Here is a 22,410-nt window from a genome sequence, read left to right as displayed (position 1 = left end):
AAGTCTGTAGAATGTTGATCAGTTAGGGTGGTGGGTGCTGGTGGATCATGTTGATCTTTTGTTAAGTCTGTAGATGTTGATGATGTGGCTCATTGTTGATTCTTTTGTTAAGTTCTTTAATTGTTGATGATGTGGATATCATGTGATTTTTTGTTAAGTCTGTATATGTTGATAATGGGATCATGTTGATCTTAAGTCAGTAGGTGTTGATGATGTGGATCATGTTGATTTTTTTGTTAGGTCAATGGGTGTTTTTGATGATGTGGATCATGTTGATCTTGTGTTAAGTCATTAGTTTTTGATGATGTGGATCATGTTGATTATTTGTTAAGTCAGTAGGTGTAGATGATGTGGATCATGTTGATTTTTTGTTAAGTCAATAGGTGTTGATGATGTGGATCATGTTGATCTTTTGTTGTCAGAAGGTGTAGATGATGTGGATCATGTTGATCTTGTGTTAAGTCAGTAGTTGTTGATGATGTGGATCATGTTGATCTTTTGTTGTCAGAAGGTGTAGATGATGTGGATCATGTTGATCTTGTGTTAAGTCAATAGTTGTTGATGATGTGGATCATGTTGATCTTTTGTTAAGTAAGTAGTTTTTGATGATGTGGATCCTGTTGATCTTTTGTTGTCAGAAGGTGTTGATGATGTGGATCATGTTGATCTTTTGTTGTCAGAAGGTGTTGATGATGTGGATCATGTTGATCTTATGTTAAGTAAGTAGTTTTTGATTATGTGGATCATGTTGATTTTTTGTTAAGTCAGTAGGTGTAGATGATGTGGATCATGTTGATCTTGTGTTAAGTCAATAGTTGTTGATGATGTGGATCATGTTGATCTTTTGTTGTCAGAAGGTGTAGATGATGTGGATCATGTTGATCTTGTGTTAAGTCAATAGTTGTTGATGTGGATCATGTTGATCTTTTGTTGTCAGAAGGTGTAGATGATGTGGATCATGTTGATCTTGTGTTAAGTCAATAGTTGTTGATGATGTGGATCATGTTGATCTTTTGTTAAGTAAGTAGTTTTTGATGATGTGGATCCTGTTGATCTTTTGTTGTCAGAAGGTGTTGATGATGTGGATCATGTTGATCTTTTGTTGTCAGAAGGTGTTGATGATGTGGATCATGTTGATCTTTTGTTAAGTAAGTAGTTTTTGATAATGTGGATCATGTTGATCTTTTGTTAAGTCTGTAGATGTTGATGATGTGGATCATGTTGATCTTTTGTTAAGTCAGTAGGTGGTGGTGATGTGGATCATGTTGATCTTTTGTTAAGTCTGTAGATGTTGATGATGTGGATCATGTTGATCTTTTGTTAAGTCTGTATATGTTGATGATGTGGATCATGTTGATTTTTTGTTAAGTCTGTATATGTTGATAATGTGGATCATGTTGATCTTAAGTCAGTAGGTGTTGATGATGTGGATCATGTTGATCTTTTGTTAAGTCATTAGTTTTGATGATGTGGATCATGTTGATCTTTTGTTAAGTCATTAGTTTTTGATAATGTGGATCATGTTGATCTTACGTTAAGTAAGTAGTTTTTGATGATGTGGATCATGTTGATCTTTTGTTAAGTCATTAGTTTTTGATGATGTGGATCATGTTGATCTTTTGTTAAGTCATTAGTTTTTGATGATGTGGATCATGTTGATCTTTTGTTAAGTCATTAGTTTTTGATGATGTGGATCATGTTGATCTTTTGTTAAGTCATTAGTTTTTGATGATGTGGATCATGTTGATTTTTTGTTAAGTCAGTAGGTGTAGATGATGTGGATCCTGTTGATCTTTTGTTGTCAGAAGGTGTTGATGATGTGGATCATGTTGATCTTTTGTTGTCAGAAGGTGTTGATGATGTGGATCATGTTGATCTTATGTTAAGTAAGTAGTTTTTGATTATGTGGATCATGTTGATTTTTTGTTAAGTCAGTAGGCGTAGATGATGTGGATCATGTTGATCTTGTGTTAAGTCAATAGTTGTTGATGATGTGGATCATGTTGATCTTTTGTTGTCAGAAGGTGTAGATGATGTGGATCATGTTGATCTTGTGTTAAGTCAATAGTTGTTGATGATGTGGATCATGTTGATCTTTTGTTGTCAGAAGGTGTAGATGATGTGGATCATGTTGATCTTGTGTTAAGTCAATAGTTGTTGATGATGTGGATCATGTTGATCTTTTGTTAAGTAAGTAGTTTTTGATTATGTGGATCCTGTTGATCTTTTGTTGTCAGAAGGTGTTGATGATGTGGATCATGTTGATCTTTTGTTGTCAGAAGGTGTTGATGATGTGGATCATGTTGATCTTTTGTTAAGTAAGTAGTTTTTGATAATGTGGATCTTGTTGATCTTTTGTTAAGTAAGTAGTTTTTGATGATGTGGATCATGTTGAGCTTTTGTTAAATCAGTAGGTGTTGGTGATGTTGATCCTGTTGCTCTTTTGTTAAATCAGTAGGTGGTGGTGATGTGGATCATGTTGATCTTTTGTTAAGTCTGTAGATGTTGATGATGTGGATCATGTTGATCTTTTGTTAAGTCAGTAGGTGGTGGTGATGTGGATCATGTTGATCTTTTGTTAAGTCTGTAGATGTTGATGATGTGGATCATGTTGATCTTTTGTTAAGTCTGTATATGTTGATGATGTGGATCATGTTGATTTTTTGTTAAGTCTGTATATGTTGATAATGTGGATCATGTTGATCTTAAGTCAGTAGGTGTTGATGATGTGGATCATGTTGATCTTTTGTTAAGTCAGTAAGTGTTGATGATGTGGATCATGTTGATCTTTTGTTAAGTCAGAAGGTGTTGATGATGTGGATCATGTTGATCTTTTGTTAAGTCATTAGTTTTTGATGATGTGGATCATGTTGATCTTTTGTTAAGTCATTAGTTTTTGATGATGTGGATCATGTTGATTTTTTGTTAAGTCAGTAGGTGTAGATGATGTGGATCATGTTGATTTTTTGTTAAGTCAATAGGTGTTGATGATGTGGATCATGTTGATCTTTTGTTGTCAGAAGGTGTAGATGATGTGGATCATGTTGATCTTGTGTTAAGTCAGTAGTTGTTGATGATGTGGATCATGTTGATCTTTTGTTGTCAGAAGGTGTAGATGATGTGGATCATGTTGATCTTGTGTTAAGTCAATAGTTGTTGATGATGTGGATCATGTTGATCTTTTGTTAAGTAAGTAGTTTTTGATGATGTGGATCCTGTTGATCTTTTGTTGTCAGAAGGTGTTGATGATGTGGATCATGTTGATCTTTTGTTGTCAGAAGGTGTTGATGATGTGGATCATGTTGATCTTATGTTAAGTAAGTAGTTTTTGATGATGTGGAACATGTTGATTTTTTGTTAAGTCAGTAGGTGTAGATGATGTGGATCATGTTGATCTTGTGTTAAGTCAATAGTTGTTGATGATGTGGATCATGTTGATCTTTTGTTGTCAGAAGGTGTAGATGATGTGGATCATGTTGATCTTGTGTTAAGTCAATAGTTGTTGATGATGTGGATCATGTTGATCTTTTGTTGTCAGAAGGTGTAGATGATGTGGATCATGTTGATCTTGTGTTAAGTCAATAGTTGTTGATGATGTGGATCATGTTGATCTTTTGTTAAGTAAGTAGTTTTTGATGATGTGGATCCTGTTGATCTTTTGTTGTCAGAAGGTGTTGATGATGTGGATCATGTTGATCTTTTGTTGTCAGAAGGTGTTGATGATGTGGATCATGTTGATCTTTTGTTAAGTAAGTAGTTTTTGATAATGTGGATCTTGTTGATCTTTTGTTAAGTAAGTAGTTTTTGATGATGTGGATCATGTTGAGCTTTTGTTAAATCAGTAGGTGTTGATGATGTGGATCATGTTGATCTTTTGTTAAGTCAGTAGGTGTTGATGATGTGGATCATGTTGATCTTTTGTTAAGTCTGTAGGTGTTGATGATGTGGATCATGTTGATCTTTTGTTAAGTCTGTAGGTGTTGATGATGTGGATCATGTTGATCTTTTGTTAAGTCAGTAGGTGTTGGTGATGTGGATCATGTTGATCTTTTGTTAAGTCTGTAGGTGTTGATGATGTGGATCATGTTGATCTTTTGTTAAGTCTGTAGGTGTTGATGATGTGGATCATGTTGATCTTTTGTTAAGTCTGTAGGTGTTGATGATGTGGATCATGTTGATCTTTGTTAAGTCAGTAGGTGTTGATGATGTGGATCATGTTGATCTTTTGTTAAGTCAGTAGGTGTTGATGATGTGGATCATGTTGATCTTTTGTTAAGTCTGTAGGTGTTGATGATGTGGATCATGTTGATCTTTGTTAAGTCTGTAGGTGTTGATGATGTGGATCATGTTGATCTTTTGTTAAGTCAGTAGGTGTTGATGATGTGGATCATGTTGATCTTTTGTTAAGTCAGTAGGTGTTGATGATGTGGATCATGTTGATCTTTTGTTAAGTCAGTAGGTGTTTTTGATGATGTGGATCATGTTGATCTTTTGTTAAGTCTGTAGGTGTTTTTGATGATGTGGATCATGTTGATCTTTTGTTAAGTCAGTAGGTGTTTTTGATGATGTGGATCATGTTGATCTTTTGTTAAGTCAGTAGGTGTTGATGATGTGGATCATGTTGATCTTTTGTTAAGTCAGTAGGTGTTGATGATGTGGATCATGTTGATCTTTTGTTAAGTCAGTAGGTGTTGATGATGTGGATCATGTTGATCTTTTGTTAAGTCTGTAGGTGTTGATGATGTGGATCATGTTGATCTTTTGTTAAGTCAGTAGGTGTTGATGATGTGGATCATGTTGATCTTTTGTTAAGTCAGTAGGTGTTTTTGATGATGTGGATCATGTTGATCTTTTGTTAAGTCAGTAGGTGTTGATGATGTGGATCATGTTCATCTTGTGTTAAGTCAATAGTTGTTGATGATGTGGATCATGTTGATCTTTTGTTAAGTAAGTAGTTTTGATGATGTGGATCATGTTGATTTTTTGTTAGGTTCGTAGGTGTAGATGATGTGGATCATGTTGATCTTGTGTTAAGTCAATAGTTGTTGATGATGTGGATCATGTTGATCTTTTGTTGTCAGAAGGTGTAGATGATGTGGATCATGTTGATCTTGTGTTAAGTCAATAGTTGTTGATGATGTGGATCATGTTGATCTTTTGTTGTCAGAAGGTGTAGATGATGTGGATCATGTTGATCTTGTATTAAGTCAATAGTTGTTGATGATGTGGATCATGTTGATCTTTTGTTAAGTAAGTAGTTTTTGATGATGTGGATCCTGTTGATCTTTTGTTGTCAGAAGGTGTTGATGATGTGGATCATGTTGATCTTTTGTTGTCAGAAGGTGTTGATGATGTGGATCATGTTGATCTTTTGTTAAGTAAGTAGTTTTTGATAATGTGGATCTTGTTGATCTTTTGTTAAGTAAGTAGTTTTTGATGATGTGGATCATGTTGAGCTTTTGTTAAATCAATAGGTCTTGGTGATGTTGATCCTGTTGCTCTTTTGTTAAATCAGTAGATGTTGATGATGTGGATCATGTTGATCTTTTGTTAAGTCTGTAGATGATGATGTGGATCATGTTGATCTTTTGTTAAGTCAGTAGATGTTGATGATGTGGATCATGTTGATCTTTTGTTAAGTCTGTAGATGATGATGTGGATCATGTTGATCTTTTGTTAAGTCAGTAGGTGTTGGTGATGTGGATCATGTTGATCTTTTGTTAAGTCAGTAGGTGTTGGTGATGTGGATCATGTTGATCTTTTGTTAAGTCTGTAGATGTTGATGATGTGGATCATGTTGATCTTTTGTTAAGTCTGTATATGTTGATGATGTGGATCATGTTGATCTTTTGTTAAATCAGTAGGTGTTGGTGATGTGGATCATGTTGATCTTTTGTTAAATCACTAGGTGTTGGTGATGTGGATCATGTTGATCTTTTGTTAAGTCAGTAGGTGTTGGTGACGTGGATCATGTTGATCTTTTGTTAAATCAGTAGGTGTTTTTGATGATGTGGATCATGTTGATCTTTTGTTAAATCAGTAGGTGTTTTTGATGATGTGGATCATGTTGATCTTTTGTTAAATCAGTAGGTGTTTTTGATGATGTGGATCATGTTGATCTTTTGTTAAATCAGTAGATGATGATGTGGATCATGCTGATCTTTTGTTAAATCAGTAGGTGTTTTTGATGATGTGGATCATGTTGATCTTTTTTAAGTCTGTAGATGTTGATAATGTGGATCATGTTGATCTTTTGTTAAGTCAGTAGGTGTTTTTGATGATGTGGATCATGTTGATCTTTTGTTAAGTCAGTAGGTGTTGGTGATGTGGATCATGTTGATCTTTTGTTAAATCAGTAGGTGTTGGTGATGTGGATCATGTTGATCTTTTGTTAAATCAGTAGGTGTTGGTGATGTGGATCATCTTGATCTTTTGTTAAATCAGTAGGTGTTGGTGATGTGGATCATGTTGATCTTTTGTTAAATCAGTAGGTGTTGGTGATGTGGATCATGTTGATCTTTTGTTAAATCAGTAGGTGTTGGTGATGTGGATCATGTTGATCTTTTGTTAAGTCAGTAGGTGTTGGTGATGTGGATCATGTTGATCTTTTGTTAAATCAGTAGGTGTTGGTGATGTGGATCATGTTGATCTTTTGTTAAGTCAGTAGGTGTTGGTGATGTGGATCATGTTGATCTTTTGTTAAATCAGTAGATGTTGATGATGTTGATCATGTTGATCTTTTGTTAAATCAGTAGGTGTTTTTGATGATGTGGATCATGTTGATCTTTTGTTAAATCAGTAGGTGTTTTTGATGTTGTGGATCATGTTGATCTTTTGTTAAATCAGTAGATGTTGATGTTGTGGATCAAGTTGATCTTTTTTAAGTCTGTAGATGTTGATGTTGTGGATCATGTTGATCTTTTGTTAAATCAGTAGATGTTGATGATGTGGATCCTGTTGATCTTTTGTTAAATCAGTAGATGTTGAGGATCAAGTTGATCTTTTTTTAAGTCTGTGGATGATGATGATGTGGATCAATTTGATCTTTTGTTAAATCAGTAGATGTTGATGTTGTGGATCAAGTTGATCTTTTAAGTCTGTAGATGTTGATGATGTGGATCATGTTGATCTTTTGTTAAGTCAGTAAGTAGTTGTTTTGCTTCATGTTGATCTTGTTTTCATTTTAGGATGTTTCTAGCACCAGGTGCTTCCCGCTGGATCAACATTGATGGCAGAACCATGGGTCTGACAGTGAAAGGCCTGGAACATCCTCACCGCTGTGTCCTGGATGTAGCGCAGACACATGTCTTCTTGCTTATGAAGAAGGTATGGCCTGTATCTTTCGTTGGTGTACCTCATTTTCAACAGCCTTTGTTCAAAGTGAAATCCAACCTCCTTAGGGCCCCTTCACATAACACAAAGTTGGGCAAAAGCAGCAGGAACCAGCTGAAAAAGAGCAAGAAAAAAAAACGATTTGGCAAATGCTGAAAAATTCCAGCTGCTGTCGGGAGGGACACCCAGTCAGACAAGCATGATCGATCCCACAGCGGCTGTTTCGTGCACGTGCAAACAAGCGTGCAAGGATGTACATCGCGCTCAGACAGCAGCAGCAGCGATTATATGCTGGACATATTATTTATGCTGTGCAGAAATCAACAGAAATGTGTAAAGCACAAAATAAGTGAGTGTAGAGAATATCATAAGAATAACGAATGTACTGTTTAAGACAATCGTGTTTCTGGCAATGATTCTGTTCTCACTGTAAAAACAAAAAAAAAGACACACACACAAAAAAAACCTCACAACCACACTTTTTAATATTTAATTCCTGTTATAAGAGCGGACAATACAAGAATTATACCTCCTCCTGGACGTACACAAGGAAGTAATGAACTGACATGGATGACTTTTTCTTCCTTTTATTTTTTACATGAATGACTTGATGTGTTCCTCAGGCCAGCGCACACTGAAGCGCTGCAGACCACGGTGCAAAGGTGATATGTGTTTTTAATTATGACTAGGGATGGGTATTGATAAGATTTTATCGATATTGATACCATTATCGATTCCGCTTATCGATCCAATTCCTTATCTATTCCCTTATCGATGCCTCCTGTGAATTTTCTGTGTACTAAAAGTAGGCTTTACAGGTTTTCTATGTCAACATTTTATTGTCTTAAAGTAAATAACTATGAAATTGGTCACTGGATCCTTATACTCTGGATCTAAATAAACTCTACATGGTGGATCCTTGATCTCTGGACATAAATAGAAATAAATAGAATCTGTGTTTTTTGTCAAAAGCATTTCCTTTCAGACATTATTGGCATGAATGTCTTTCCATACCTCTGAGCTGAACTCTTGCAGCTGACTGTGCTGCACGTCAGGTTGTAATTCATAAAGAATGCAGGATGTCTCATTTTGGGAGGAAAAAACATTTTAGTCGATTGTAGTTTCTTGTCTGTATTACAACGTTTGGAAAGAGGAGTCATTTTATTTAAAGCGGCGATTCATTTTGAAGTTATTAATTCCGACCAGATTCTGTCTCGGCAGAGAACGCTTGGAGCTGTGCCAATGGAACGGAGGATGATTCTCGTTTCTTGACTGCAACAAGACAAGAGTCCCAGTTAGTGACTTTAATCCACACAAAAGTGACTCATGATTGACGTATTTTAATAGCTATGAGAGCGGTTAAGAAGCGGACTTGCTGCTTCTGAAGAGCAGCAAATCAAAGAACCAATGTGGACTGAAGCACTGCTTCATTGGTTCACGCTTCAAAGTGGAGTCGCACTGCAGAAATGGTTGATTACAGACCCGCTGCAGGGTCTGTAATCAATGTAGAGGAATGATCATTTTCCTGACAAACACCCTCAAAAACAATGGCCGCTCTGAAGGACCGATAAGGAATATTGATATCGATGGATCGAATCATTTATTAATGATAACCAAAAAGAACCAGTTCTCCATAACTGACCCTAATTAAGACCGGGCGAAGAGAGCCCGCAGATGCACGTTCCTCGTGGTGGCATCTTGTTGTAAAAGTGATATTCTGCATGGCATGATATGTATTCACCAGCTGTGCATAGCGATGATGCTGCACTCATTTGCAACTTTGACTGCAGCTCCTCACCGTGCGTGCTGAGACGTGGTTGGGGCGATCAAATCAAATCAGTTTTATTTATATAGCGCCAAATCACAACAAACAGTTGCCCCAAGGCGCTTTATATTGTAAGGCAAAAGCCATACAATAATTACAGAAAAACCCCAACGGTCAAAACGACCCCCTGTGAGCAAGCACTTGGCGACAGTGGGAAGGAAAAACTCCCTTTTACCATGAAGAAACCTCCAGCAGAACCAGGCTCAGGGAGGGGCAGTCTTCTGCTGGGACTGGTTGGGGCTGAGGGGAGAGAATCAGGAAAAAGACATGCTGTGGAAGAGAGCAGAGATCAATCACTAATGATTAAATGCAGAGTGGTGCATACAGAGCAAAAAGAGAAAGAAACAGTGCATCATGGGAACCCCCCAGCAGTCTACGTCTATAGCAGCATAACTAAGGGATGGTTCAGGGTCACCTGATCCAACCCTAACTATAAGCTTTAGCAAAAAGGAAAGTTTTAAGCCTAATCTTAAAAGTAGAGAGGGTGTCTGTCTCCCTGATCTGAATTGGGAGCTGGTTCCACAGGAGAGGAGCCTGAAAGCTGAAGGCTCTGCCTCCCATTCTACTCTTACAAACCCTAGGAACTACAAGTAAGCCTGCAGTCTGAGAGCGAAGCACTCTATTGGGGTGATATGGTACTATGAGGTCCCTAAGATAAGATGGGACCTGATTATTCAAAACCTTATAAGTATGAAGAAGAATTTTAAATTCTATTCTAGAATTAACAGGAAGCCAATGAAGAGAGGCCAATATGGGTGAAATATGCTCTCTCCTTCTAGTCCCCGTAAGTACTCTAGCTGCAGCATTTTGAATTAACTGAAGGCTTTTCAGGGAACTTTTAGGACAACCTGATAATAATGAATTACAATAGTCCAGCCTAGAGAAAATAAATCCATGAATTAGTTTTTCAGCATCACTCTGAGACAAGACCTTTCTAATTTTAGAGATATTGCGCAAATGCAAAAAAGCAGTCCTACATATTTGCTTAATATGCGCATTGAAGGACATATCCTGATCAAAAATGACTCCAAGATTTCTCACAGTATTACTAGAGGTCAGGGTAATGCCATCCAGAGTAAGGATCTGGTTAGACACCATGTTTCTAAGATTTGTGGGGCCAAGTACAATAACTTCAGTTTTATCTGAATTTAAAAGCAGGAAATTAAAGGTCATCCATGTCTTTATATCTGTAAGACATTCCTGTAATTTAACTAATTGGTGTGTGTCCTCTGGCTTCATGGATAGATGAAGCTGGGTATCATCTGCGTAACAATGAAAATTTAAGCAATGCTTTCTAATAATACTGCCTAAGGGAAGCATGTATAAAGTGAATAAAATTGATCCTAGCACAGAACCTTGTGGAACTCCATAATTAACCTTAGTCTGTGAAGAAGACTCCCCATTTACATCAATAAATTGTAATCTATTAGATAAATATGATTCAAACCACTGCAGCGCAGTGCCTTTAATACCTATGGCATGCTCTAATCTCTGTAATAAAATTTTATGGTCAACAGTATCAAAAGCAGCACTGAGGTCTAACAGAACAAGCACAGAGATGAGTCCACTGTCTGAGGCCATAAGAAGATCATTTGTAACCTTCACTAATGCTGTTTCTGTACTATGATGAATTCTAAACCCTGACTGAAACTCTTCAAATAGACCATTCCTCTGCAGATGATCAGTTAGCTGTTTTACAACTACCCTTTCAAGAATTTTTGAGAGAAAAGGAATAATTAGATAAGATAGCTGGGTCAAGTGATGGCTTTTTAAGTAATGGTTTAATTACTGCCACCTTAAAAGCCTGTGGTACATAGCCAACTAATAAAGATAGATTGATCATATTTAAGATCGAAGCATTAATTAATGGTAGGGCTTCCTTGAGCAGCCTGGTAGGAATGGGGTCTAATAGACATGTTGATGGTTTGGAGGAAGTAACTAATGAAAATAACTCAGACAGAACAATCGGAGAGAAAGAGTCTAACCAAATACCAGCATTACTGAAAGCAGCCAAAGATAACAATATGTCTTTGGGATTTTCTCTAATAGTTAAAATTTTATTAGCAAAGTCATGAAGTCATTACTAGTTAAAGTTAAAGGAATACTCGGCTCAATAGAGCTCTGACTCTTTGTCAGCCTGGCTACAGTGCTGAAAAGAAACCTGGGGTTGTTCTTATTTTCTTCAATTAGTGATGAGTAGTAAGATGTCCTAGCTTTACGGAGGGCTTTTTTATAGAGCAACAGACTCTTTTTCCAGGCTAAGTGAAGATCTTCTAAATTAGTGAGATGCCATTTCCTCTCCAACTTACGGGTTATCTGCTTTAAGCTGCAAGTTTGTGAGTTATACCACGGAGTCAAGCTCTTCTGATGTAAGGCTTTTTCAGAGGAGCTAGAGCATCCAAAGTTGTGCTCAATGAGGATGTAAAACGATTGACGAGATAATCTATCTCACTCACAGAGTTTAGGTAGCTACTCCTCTACACTGTGTTGGTATATGGCATTGGAGAACATAACAAAGAAGGAATCATATCCTTAAACCTAGTTACAGTGCTTTCCGAAAGACTTCTACTGTAATGAAACTTATTCCCCACTGCTGGGTAGTCCATTAAAGTAAATGTAAATGTTATTAAGAAATGATCAGCCAGAAGGGGGTTTTCAGGGAATACTGTTAAGTCTTTAATTTCCATACCATAAGTCAGAACAAGATCTAAAGTATGGTTAAAGTGGTGGGTGGACTCATTTACATTTTGAGCGAAGTCAGTTGAGTCTAATAATAGATTAAATGCAGTGTTGAGGCTGTCATTCTCAGCATCTATGTGGATGTTAAAATCGCCCACTATAATTATCTTATCTGAGCTAAGCACTAAGTCAGACAAAAGGTCTGAAAATTCACAGAGAAACTCACAGTAATGACCAGGTGCACGATAGATAACAATAAATAAAACTGGTTTTTGGGACTTCCAATTTGGATGGACAAGACTAAGAATCAAGCTTTCAAATGAATTAATAATAAATAATAATAAAAAATAAATAAGCTGGAGTGGAAGATTGCTGCTAATCCTCCCCCTCAACCTGTGCTACGAGCATTCTGACAGTTAGTGTGACTCGGGGGTGTTGACTCATTTAACCTAACATATTCATCCTGCTGTAACCAGGTTACTGTAAGGCAGAATAAATCAATATGTTGATCAATTATTATATTATTTACTAACAGGGACTTAGAAGAGAGAGACCTAATGTTTAATAAACCACATTAAACTGTTTTAGTCTGTGGTGCAGTTGAAGGTGCTATATTATTTTTTCTTTTTGAATTTTTATGCTTAAATAGATTTTTACTGGTTGTTGGTGGTCTGGGAGCAGGCACCGTCTCTACGGGGATGGGGTATTGGGGGGATAGCAGGGGGAGAGAAGCTGCATAAAGGTGTGTAAGACTACAACTCTGCTTCCTGGTCCCAACCCTGGATAGTCACGGTTTGGAGGGTTTAATAAAATTGGCCAGGTTTCTAGAAATGAGAGCTGCTCCATCCAAAGTGGGATGGATGCCGTCTCTCCTAACAAGACCAGGTTTTCCCCAGATGCTTTGCCAATTATCTATGAAGCCCACCTCATTTTATGGACACCACTCAGACAGCCAGCAATTCAAGGAGAACATGCGGCTAAACATGTCACTCCCGGTCCGATTGGGGAGGGGCCCAGAGAAAAGCAGCACACTCACACAATTGTTTTGCTCGGAGTACTTTGAAAATATGGGGCCATTCGCACATTCAGCTTGAAAGTGGTTGTCTGCTCTCTGTTTTCGTGTGGGCAGCATGAATGGCCCCACCTTATCTAAGTGCCCTGCGAGTGGTGTTGGATGTTCGTGGGTGGCACCTGGAGTCCAGCCGACTGGCCAAGAATGGGTCGAATGGCCGTTTATCTGGCAGTCAATGGCATTTGGCCGGTGATGTGAAGGCTGCCTCGAACACATAATTCAGCCATGGTTTGACGTGGTCAATGAGTTCGTGCAGCTCCTCGTCCGCAGCACGATATGTATGACCTGCGTACATGCCGTGCGAATGCTGAGAACATGATCAGATGGCAGTGCAACTTCATCTTGCCCACCATTCGAATGGGTTTCCGGTGCGAGCAGGACATGGATATAGAGTGCATGTGAAATTCCCGAATGGATGTGGCAACTGCTGTATGAGGTGTTTGACTACGGCTCCGAATTGCCTCCAGTGCCATTCCAATCCTCCTCCGTGCGCCATTCTGCCTCAATCAATCAATCAATCAATTTTTTTTATATAGCGCCAAATCACAACAAACAGTTGCCCCAAGGCGCTTTATATTGTAAGGCAAGGCCATACAATAATTATGTAAAACCCCAACGGTCAAAACGACCCCCTGTGAGCAAGCACTTGGCTACAGTGGGAAGGAAAAACTCCCTTTTAACAGGAAGAAACCTCCAGCAGAACCAGGCTCAGGGAGGGGCAGTCTTCTGCTGGGACTGGTTGGGGCTGAGGGAGAGAACCAGGAAAAAGACATGCTGTGGAGGGGAGCAGAGATCGATCACTAATGATTAAATGCAGAGTGGTGCATACAGAGCAAAAAGAAAAAGAAACAGTGCATCATGGGAACCCCCCAGCAGTCTACGTCTATAGCAGCATAACTAAGGGATGGTTCAGGGTCACCTGATCCAGCCCTAACTATAAGCTTTAGCAAAAAGGAAAGTTTTAAGCCTAATCTTAAAAGTAGAGAGGGTGTCTGTCTCCCTGATCTGAATTATGCCTCAGTTATGTTATGTGTGAAGGGGCACTTAGAAAAGTTCCACCATTAAGTATTGATTGTTTAAAAAAACACTCATTTAGGGGAGGTGAATGTCAGTGTCAATGTCAAATTTATTTATATAGCACATTTAATACAGAAATAATGCCCAAAGCGCTGCACATACCCAAAAGATAATAATAGTTACAATAAAAAACACAACATGAAGAAAATTACTAAAATAATGATCACAACCAAATCAAAAATCAACTAGCTTGACTCGAAGGCCAGAGCGAACAAGTGAGTTTTTAACAAAGACTTGAAGATGTTTAAAGACGGGGCCATACGAAAATGCGACGGAAGCCCGTTCCAGAGTCTCGGAGCCACCACTGAAAATGCACGGTCTCCCCTGGTTTTCAGCCGGGATCTCGGCACTTCCAGAGTCAGTTGATTGGCTGATCTCATAGTTCAACCTGGAGTATGAAGCGACAGAAGCTCGGAGAGGTAGGAGGGAGCCAATCCATTTAAACATTTAAAAACCAACAACAACAACTTAAAATGAATCCTGTAACTGACTGGAAGCCTGTGCAGAGAGGCCAGTACAGGAGTTATGTGGTGCCGCTTTCTGGTGCCTGTAAGCAATCGCGCTGCAGCGTTTTGGACCAATTGCAGACAATGAATGGATGTTTGATCTAGCCCACAGTATAGGGACTTACAATAGTCCAAACAACAGGTGATAAAAGCATGAATCACTCTCTCCAAGTCAGCCCGAGGCAAATAACGTTTAACTTTACCCAGGAGATGAAGCTGAAAAAAGCTAGACTTGATTACAGAGTTAATTTGCTTTTCAAATTCAAAAGATGACACCAAGATTCCTTACAGACTGGTGGCAGTGGTTACTCAGTGAGCCCAGAGCAGTGGCATCAAATGAGTTCCCAAATACCACAATCTCAGTTTTAGAGTCATTCAGATTAAGACAGTTATGGGTCATCCAGTCCTTCACTTCCTTCAAACAATTATTTAGAAGTTTAAAATTGTCTCTGCCCGGGTACAGCGGAAGATAAATTTGCAAATCATCTGCAAAGCAGTGAGAAGAAATATTATATTTTCTAAAAACTGACCCAAGTGGCAGCATATACAGAGAAAACAGTAAAGGGCCCAAAATGGAACCCTGCGGTACTCCGCATTTAAGTGGGGCAACATTAGACGAATAAGGGCCAAGGCGCACAGCAAACAACCGATTTTCCAAATAGAATGTAAACCAACGTAAGATGATGATGAAAGATGTCAAGGCTGTCTTCTCTACTCGCTTCATGTACAGGTTGGCCACAATGGGGCATACCGGAGACCCCATCGCACAACCAGTCTGGTGTGAGTTTGGTCCTTTCAAGTAGAGACACATCCTCCAGCAGTCTCTGCCTCACAGCTGAGGTGGCCTCAGTGGTGGGGATGCAGGTGAACAATGATGTCACATCAAATGACACCATAGTTTCATCTGCCTCCAGCTGAAGGTCCTTGATCTTGTTCACAAAATCTTGTGTGTTCTCCACATGGTGGTCTGAGTTACCCACTAGAGGAGCCAAAATCCACTTGGGGTGTTTGGCCAAATTGTACGTGATGGAATCTGTGCTACATACAATAGGCCTGAATGGCACGTCCTGTTTGTGGATTTTGGGCAGTCCATAGATGCATGAAGTGGCGTCCCCAGAGTACAGTCTGTAGTATGCCTGCCTGTCGATGAGTCCCTCTTTCTCCAGGTTTTGGAGGTAGCTAATGATTTTCTTCTTATAGCCGCTTATGGGGTCTCTCTTCAGACGTTCGTATGTATTGGAGTCACTGAGCAAGTTGTTTTCTTGGTCTCGTAGTCCGATGTGTTCAGGACCACCGCGCATCTGCCTTTATCTGCTGGCAGGATAAGGATGCTTTGGTCCTTCTCCACAGGAATCATTAATTTGTTTAAAACATTAAACAGGACCTGGGGTCTCTTAGCATTTGACACAATTACATTTGACAAGTAATCAGCTTTTGCAGATTTGACTGGTCTAGTGTTTACATTTTGGGCTTCAGACCAGAGGATCCTCGGTTCAAATCCCAGCCCGACTGGAAAATTACTAAGGGCCGTTGGGCAAGGTCTTTAATCCCCTAGTTGCTCCCGGTATGTAATGAGCGCCTTGTATGGCAGCACCCTGACACTGGGGTGAATGTGAGGCATTAATGTAAAGCACTTTGAGCATCTGATGCAGATGGAAAAGTGCTATATAAATGCAGTCCATTTACCATTTTACTGAACATATTAATTACAATTACAATAGTTACCAATATTTACAAGATCAGATATCAGCGGCAAGCAGGGTTATGTTTTCACTGCCATGTGTGTCTGTGTACAAGATAAGTTTAAAAAAGCCTTAACAGATTTCCTTCAAACCTCGTGGGATTTATAAGTGGATAGGTTTTGGATCAATTTGGTCAAAGTTCAAGGAAAAAAAAAGTTTTGCTGATCTTCAATTGGGAAGTTTTTTTTTTATGATCCGCCAAGGATGTAATAAAATCACTGACGTTTATTTATTTGTCTGTCTGTCTTTTAGTAGGATTATGTCAAAAGTATTGCACAAATTTTGATAAACTTTTTACCACAGACAGATAATAGGACATGGAAGACTCCGTTAAATTTTGGAGGTGATCCGGATCCGGATTCTGGATAAAGATTTCACTTTATACAGTGAGGCCAAAAAGTATTTGATCCACTGTCGACTTTTTAAGTTTTCTTGCTGACAAAGAATGGAGAGGTTTGTAATTTTTCATTGTAGTTACACCTCAGCTGTGAGATACCGAATCTAAAAAAAAAAAAAAAAAAAAAAATCAGAAAATCACATTTTATGATTTTTAAATAATTGATTTGCATTTTATTACATGAAATAAGTATTTGATACTGACACGCTCAATGCATAAAGTGGTAGGACAGAAATACAGGATTCAGAAATCAGTGTTCCAGAGTTTGTCAGTCCAGCTGGTACACAAAAAGGCAGGCCAAAAAGAGCAACAGTAGTTGAAGCATGAGGTCGAGACAAGATCCAAAAAACAAGCAGACAGGCTGATACACAAGTGAGCAAAAAAGGACTAGAAAACTCGCTTGAAAGAGGCACAAGGCACAACAATCTCATAAATGAAAGAAGAAAAGGGAGGAGGAGTGACGATGAGGAAATACAAGACAGGTGTGTGAGGAAGGTTCAGGAATGGGGCTTGGCAAGCAGAAAGGGAGGAGAAGAGAGACATGCCCAACACCAAACACCCAACAACACCAGACAAGAGAGATCCCTCCACCAAAACCCAAGCACAAAAAGTAAACGTACAACCCTACATAATAAGTCCCACAGACCCAGTCATGACTGATACAATACAAACACAGACCTTAATATTTGATACAGAAATCTTTGTTTGCAGTTCCAGAGGTCAGACGTTTCCTGTAGTTTTTCACCAGGTTTTCACACACTGCAGCGGGGCTTTTGGTCCACTCCTCCATACAGATCATCTCCAGATCTTTCAGGTTTGAAGTTTCAGCTCCCTCCAAAGATTTTCTATTGAGTTCAGGTCTGGAAACTGGCCAGGCCACTCCAGGACCTTGAAATGCTTCTTACAGAGCCACTCCTTAGTTGCCCTGGCTGTGTGTTTGGGGTCATTGTCATGCTGGAAGACCCAGCCATGACCTATCTTCAATGCTCTTACTGAGGGAAGGAGGTTGTTTGCCAAAATCTCACAATACATGACCCCATCCATCCTCCCTTCAATACGGTGCAGTCGTCCTGTCCCCTTTGCAGAAGAGCACCCCCAGAGTATGATGTTTCCACCCCTATGCTTCATGGTTGGGATGGTTTTCTTGGGGTTGTTCTCATCCTCTAAACATGGTAAGTGGAGTTGATTCCAAAAAGCTCTATTCTGGTCTCATCTGACCACATGACGTTCTCCCATGCCTCCTCTGGATCATCCAGATGGTCACTGGTGAACTTTAAACAGGCCTGGACATGTGCTGGCTTGAGCAGGGGGACCTTGCTGCCCTGCAGGATTTTAAACCATGACAGCATCATGTGTTACTAATGTAATCTTTGTGACTGTGGTCCCAGCGCTCTTCAGGTCATTGACCAGGTCCTCCTGTGTAGTTCTGAGCTTTCTCAAAAACTGACATGTTCCGCACACACACAGCAGCAGCAGCTATCGGTCCCACCCCACCCCACCCAGGAACCCCTGAGGTGTGCAGCTGTGTGTTGATGAATTAATCAATCATGGAGAAAAAAACATTAAAGAATAAAAAATTGTTCTGAAATTTTAAAAAGCATATAGTATATACACTCAACAAAAATATAAACACAACACTTTTGGTTTTGCTCCCATTTCGTATGAGATGAACTCAAAGATCTAAAACTTTTTCCACATACACAATATCACCATTTCCCTCAAATATTGTTCACAAACCAGTCTAAATCTGTGATAGTGAGCACTTCTCCTTTGCTGAGATAATCCATCCCACCTCACAGGTGTGCCATATCAAGATGCTGATTAGACACCATGATTAGTGCACAGGTGTGCCTTAGACTGCCCACAATAAAAGGCCACTCTGAAAGGTGCAGTTTTATCACACAGCACAATGCCACAGATGTCGCAAGATTTGAGGGAGCGTGCAGTTGGCATGCTGACAGCAGGAATGTCAACCAGAGCTGTTGCTCGTGTATTGAATGTTCATTTCTCTACCATAAGCCGTCTCCAAAGGCGTTTCAGAGAATTTGGCAGTACATCCAACCAGCCTCACAACCGCAGACCACGTGTAACCACACCAGCCCAGGACCTCCACATCCAGCATGTTCACCTCCAAGATCGTCTGAGACCAGCCACTCGGACAGCTGCTGAAACAATCGGTTTGCATAACACAAACTGTCAGAAACCGTCTCAGGGAAGCTCATCTGCATGCTCGTCGTCCTCATCGGGGTCTCGACCTGACTCCAGTTCGTCATCGTAACCGACTTGAGTGGGCAAATGCTCACATTCGCTGGCGTTTGGCACGTTGGAGAGGTGTTCTCTTCACGGATGAATCCCGGTTCACACTGTTCAGGGCAGATGGCAGACAGCGTGTGTGGCGTCGTGTGGGTGAGCGGTTTTCTGATGTCAATGTTGTGGATCGAAACATAAATCTGTTGCACAGATTCTCACCAGATTTGCACCACAGATAGATATGAGCGCGTGGAAGACTCCACTGAATTTTGGAGGTGATCCGGATCTGGATTGGCGGACGTCAGAAATCGCGGTTTGCTCTTGTCTCTTATTGTTTTGTCCATGATTTTGCAGCACACAGACATTAAACCGACAGGTCTGTTGTTTGGTCCCTTTCTGTTACCACTGGTTTAATATTTGCTTCCTGCCATGTCAATGGGAGTTTTGTTTTTAATTCCAGGCTCTTATTTCAAATTATGTGTGATGGAATGCTTACAACCCCGAAAATGAACCGTACGTAAATCATCTGTGGCAGAGCTTTTAGTTGCAAGATACAGTAGGTTATTGCAAGTCATTTAAACACAAGAAATACAATGACTGCACGACCTTGACCTATGACCTTCCACACGCACACACACACTGGCATCAACTTTGGGCTGAAAGGTCTTGCTCAGAGTCATCTGAGCAGTGCTCACATGTGTGAGGTTAGACCACCAATAGCTGGATGAGCTTGTGATTCTCAAGCTGAGGGTCAACATATTATTCCCTTTGCAGGTTGTGATACAAACACACTTCATCTTCCAGTGTCTGCAGAGTTCAGGTTCAGAGATTAAAGACATGGTGAGTGTGTGCCACTTTGCAAAGCTGGAGTCACATCTTATGCTTTCTTTGGTCCAGGATACTTTTTTCCGCTATCTCAAGTCTCCAGTGTACAAGGAGATCCAGAAGAAGGCACAGAACCCGGAGCCGCACAACTTCAGGTTAGTGGCTGAACTGATCTGAGACCATGGTATTGTGTTAGCACCATCACTAACATGTGCAGAAGTGGGTAGGAGAGCAGATGGCTCTGGAGACCTTCATTATTTAGATCACGGTTCAATTCCAGATGCCTTTGTGGTCATCTATGATGTGAAGTAAGGGTGTGCGCTGGCTCCAACTCTTTTCTCCCACTACATCATAGCTGTGCTGGACACTATGAACAAAGGGCTCAGTAAAGGTGTGTTCATTCATACAAGGACCGATGGCAAACCAGCCCAGCTTTGTGCTGGCCCCCCTCCGCCCTCGTGGTCAGCAATGTACTTGATATGCAGCAGATTGTGGACCGTTTCTCCTTTGAAAGTTGAAACTTTCAAACCCTAACCCTGAATTGCCAGATGATTACAGCTAATGATGAACCACTGAAGACAACAGAGTTCTTCACTTACTTTGGAAGCTCCAGTACAAACACCAACTCTGCAGACCTGGAAGTGGAAAGGAGGATCCAATCCACTGCAAAGGACTATGCTGTGCTGCAAAGGAGACTCTGGAGTTGTTACAACATCACCACAAAAACTAAAGTGAAGGTTTACTCAGCTGCAGTCCTCCCGTGCCTGCTCGATTCCACTGAGTGGATCGCTCTTTATCGCAGACATGTCAAAGTTCTGACAAGACTCCACCTTCGCCACTTATGCGTCATCCTTAACATCAAGTGGCCAGATCGTGTCCCAGGTACTGCATTGTGCACATACAGTCAGTGGTGAAGCCCTAATATCCATGTCACAGCTTTGCTGTTCAGGGCATGTACGTCGGATGGCCAACAGTAGGCTCCCAAAAGCTGTGTTCTACTCATAACTTTAACATAAATTTGGAAGATGGACATCCTTGCTGAGTGAAAAAATATTCGAGGTGTCCACCCACATGAGGTGTCTCATGTTTGGACCTGAGCACCAACATGCAGAACAGCAACAGCAGCCACCCTCCAGAGACAAGACCCTTGGTCTCTAGTGGATTCTTCTCTTCTTGGGATGAAGATCCAAATGTCCTTCTGCATCCCTTTTGTATTTTGTGTATTCTTCCATCCGCCAAGTTCTGAGAGCACATTAATGTTGTACCAAGGATGAAATCCAGCCTACAAATAACACATTTTCTGTGACCGATGGTGCGTCTGGCACTCAAACCACCATGAAGTTTGTTGCAGGTCATTTATAAGGCAGCGGCACGGTGACTTCGTGGTTAACACTGTTGCCTCACAGCAAGAAGGTCATGGGATGACTTCCCACGTGGGGGCCTTTCTGTGTGGAGTTTGCATGTTCTCCCCGGGGTTGTGTGGGTTCCCTCCAGGTGCTCCAGCCTCCTCCTACCTCCAAAGACACTCACGTACAGAGAACTGGAGTCTTTACTGAAGTAAGCGAGGACTGAAAAGGAATGAATGAGATATAAATAAAATGAACTTTTTCATGGCAGTCAGATTTGTGAGATGCACCTGAACACTCGGGTGTGACTTGGTGGGACGAGACAGTGACTCAGTGAAATGGACCCGCGTGTTATCTCTGGTTTCTGATCTTTCTGTTTGCACCCCAGTGCAGCCCAACTGGACCAAAATGCCAAAAACCGAACTCCAGGCATCCATCCCATCATCCTGTGGAAGCAAGAGGAAGAGGAGAAGATCAAGGCCGCCGCTACCACGGCGCCGGTCGACATCAAAGCCGTGATGAGCAAAATCGACAGGAAAAAGTAGAGACACACAACAGCAACTTATGTGTGTGTCTGTCAAACGAGCAACTCCAGCTCCACCAATGACGACAGTTCACAAGGTTGTGTGAAGAGCAAACAGACAGACATACAACACAATATAAACAACACTAACACTGCACACAGACACACAACAATATAAACAGCACACGAGACAAAAAACATAATATAAACAACACTAACACTGCACACAGACAGACAACAATATAAACAACACACGAGACAAAAAACATAACATAAACAACACTAACACTGCACACAGACAGACAATATAAACAACACACGAGACAAAAAACATAACATAAACAACACTAACACTGCACACAGACACACAACAATATAAACAACACACGAGACAAAAAACATAACATAAACAACACTAACACTGCACACAGACACACAACAATATAAACAGCACATGAGACAAAAAACGTAATATAAACAACACTAACACTGCACACAGACACACAACAATATAAACAACACACGAGACAAAAAACACAACATAAACAACACTAACACTGCACACAGACACACAACAATATAAACAGCACATGAGACAAAAAACGTAATATAAACAACACTAACACTGCACACAGACACACAACAATATAAACAACACACGAGACAAAAAACGTAATATAAACAACACTAACACTGCACACAGACACACAACAATATAAACAGCACACAAGACAAAAAAACATAATATAAACAACACTAACACTGCACACAGACACACAACAATATAAACAGCACACAAGACAAAAAAACATAATATAAACAACACTAACACTGCA

General features: G+C 40.1%; 1 protein-coding gene across 1 annotated transcript in view; it reads left to right on the top strand.

Annotated features, from left to right (window-relative positions):
• Positions 1-21,795, top strand: part of LOC117506023 (regulator of G-protein signaling 9-like) — a 150,383-nt gene extending 128,588 nt beyond the window's left edge. Inside the window, exons 10-12 of the mRNA XM_034165562.1 lie at positions 7,188-7,326; positions 19,778-19,860; positions 21,440-21,795. Of these exons, the coding sequence (XP_034021453.1) occupies positions 7,188-7,326; positions 19,778-19,860; positions 21,440-21,596 (379 nt within the window). The 3' untranslated portion in view covers positions 21,597-21,795. The remainder of the gene's footprint in view (positions 1-7,187; positions 7,327-19,777; positions 19,861-21,439) is intronic.
• Positions 21,796-22,410: the final 615 nt, after the last annotated feature.

Source organism: Thalassophryne amazonica, unplaced genomic scaffold (genome assembly GCF_902500255.1).
Source record: "Thalassophryne amazonica unplaced genomic scaffold, fThaAma1.1, whole genome shotgun sequence".
NCBI classification, from domain to species: Eukaryota; Metazoa; Chordata; class Actinopteri; order Batrachoidiformes; family Batrachoididae; genus Thalassophryne; species Thalassophryne amazonica.
The sequence above is the reverse complement of the archived record's forward strand: the minus strand, read 5'-3'. Positions and strand labels throughout refer to the sequence as shown.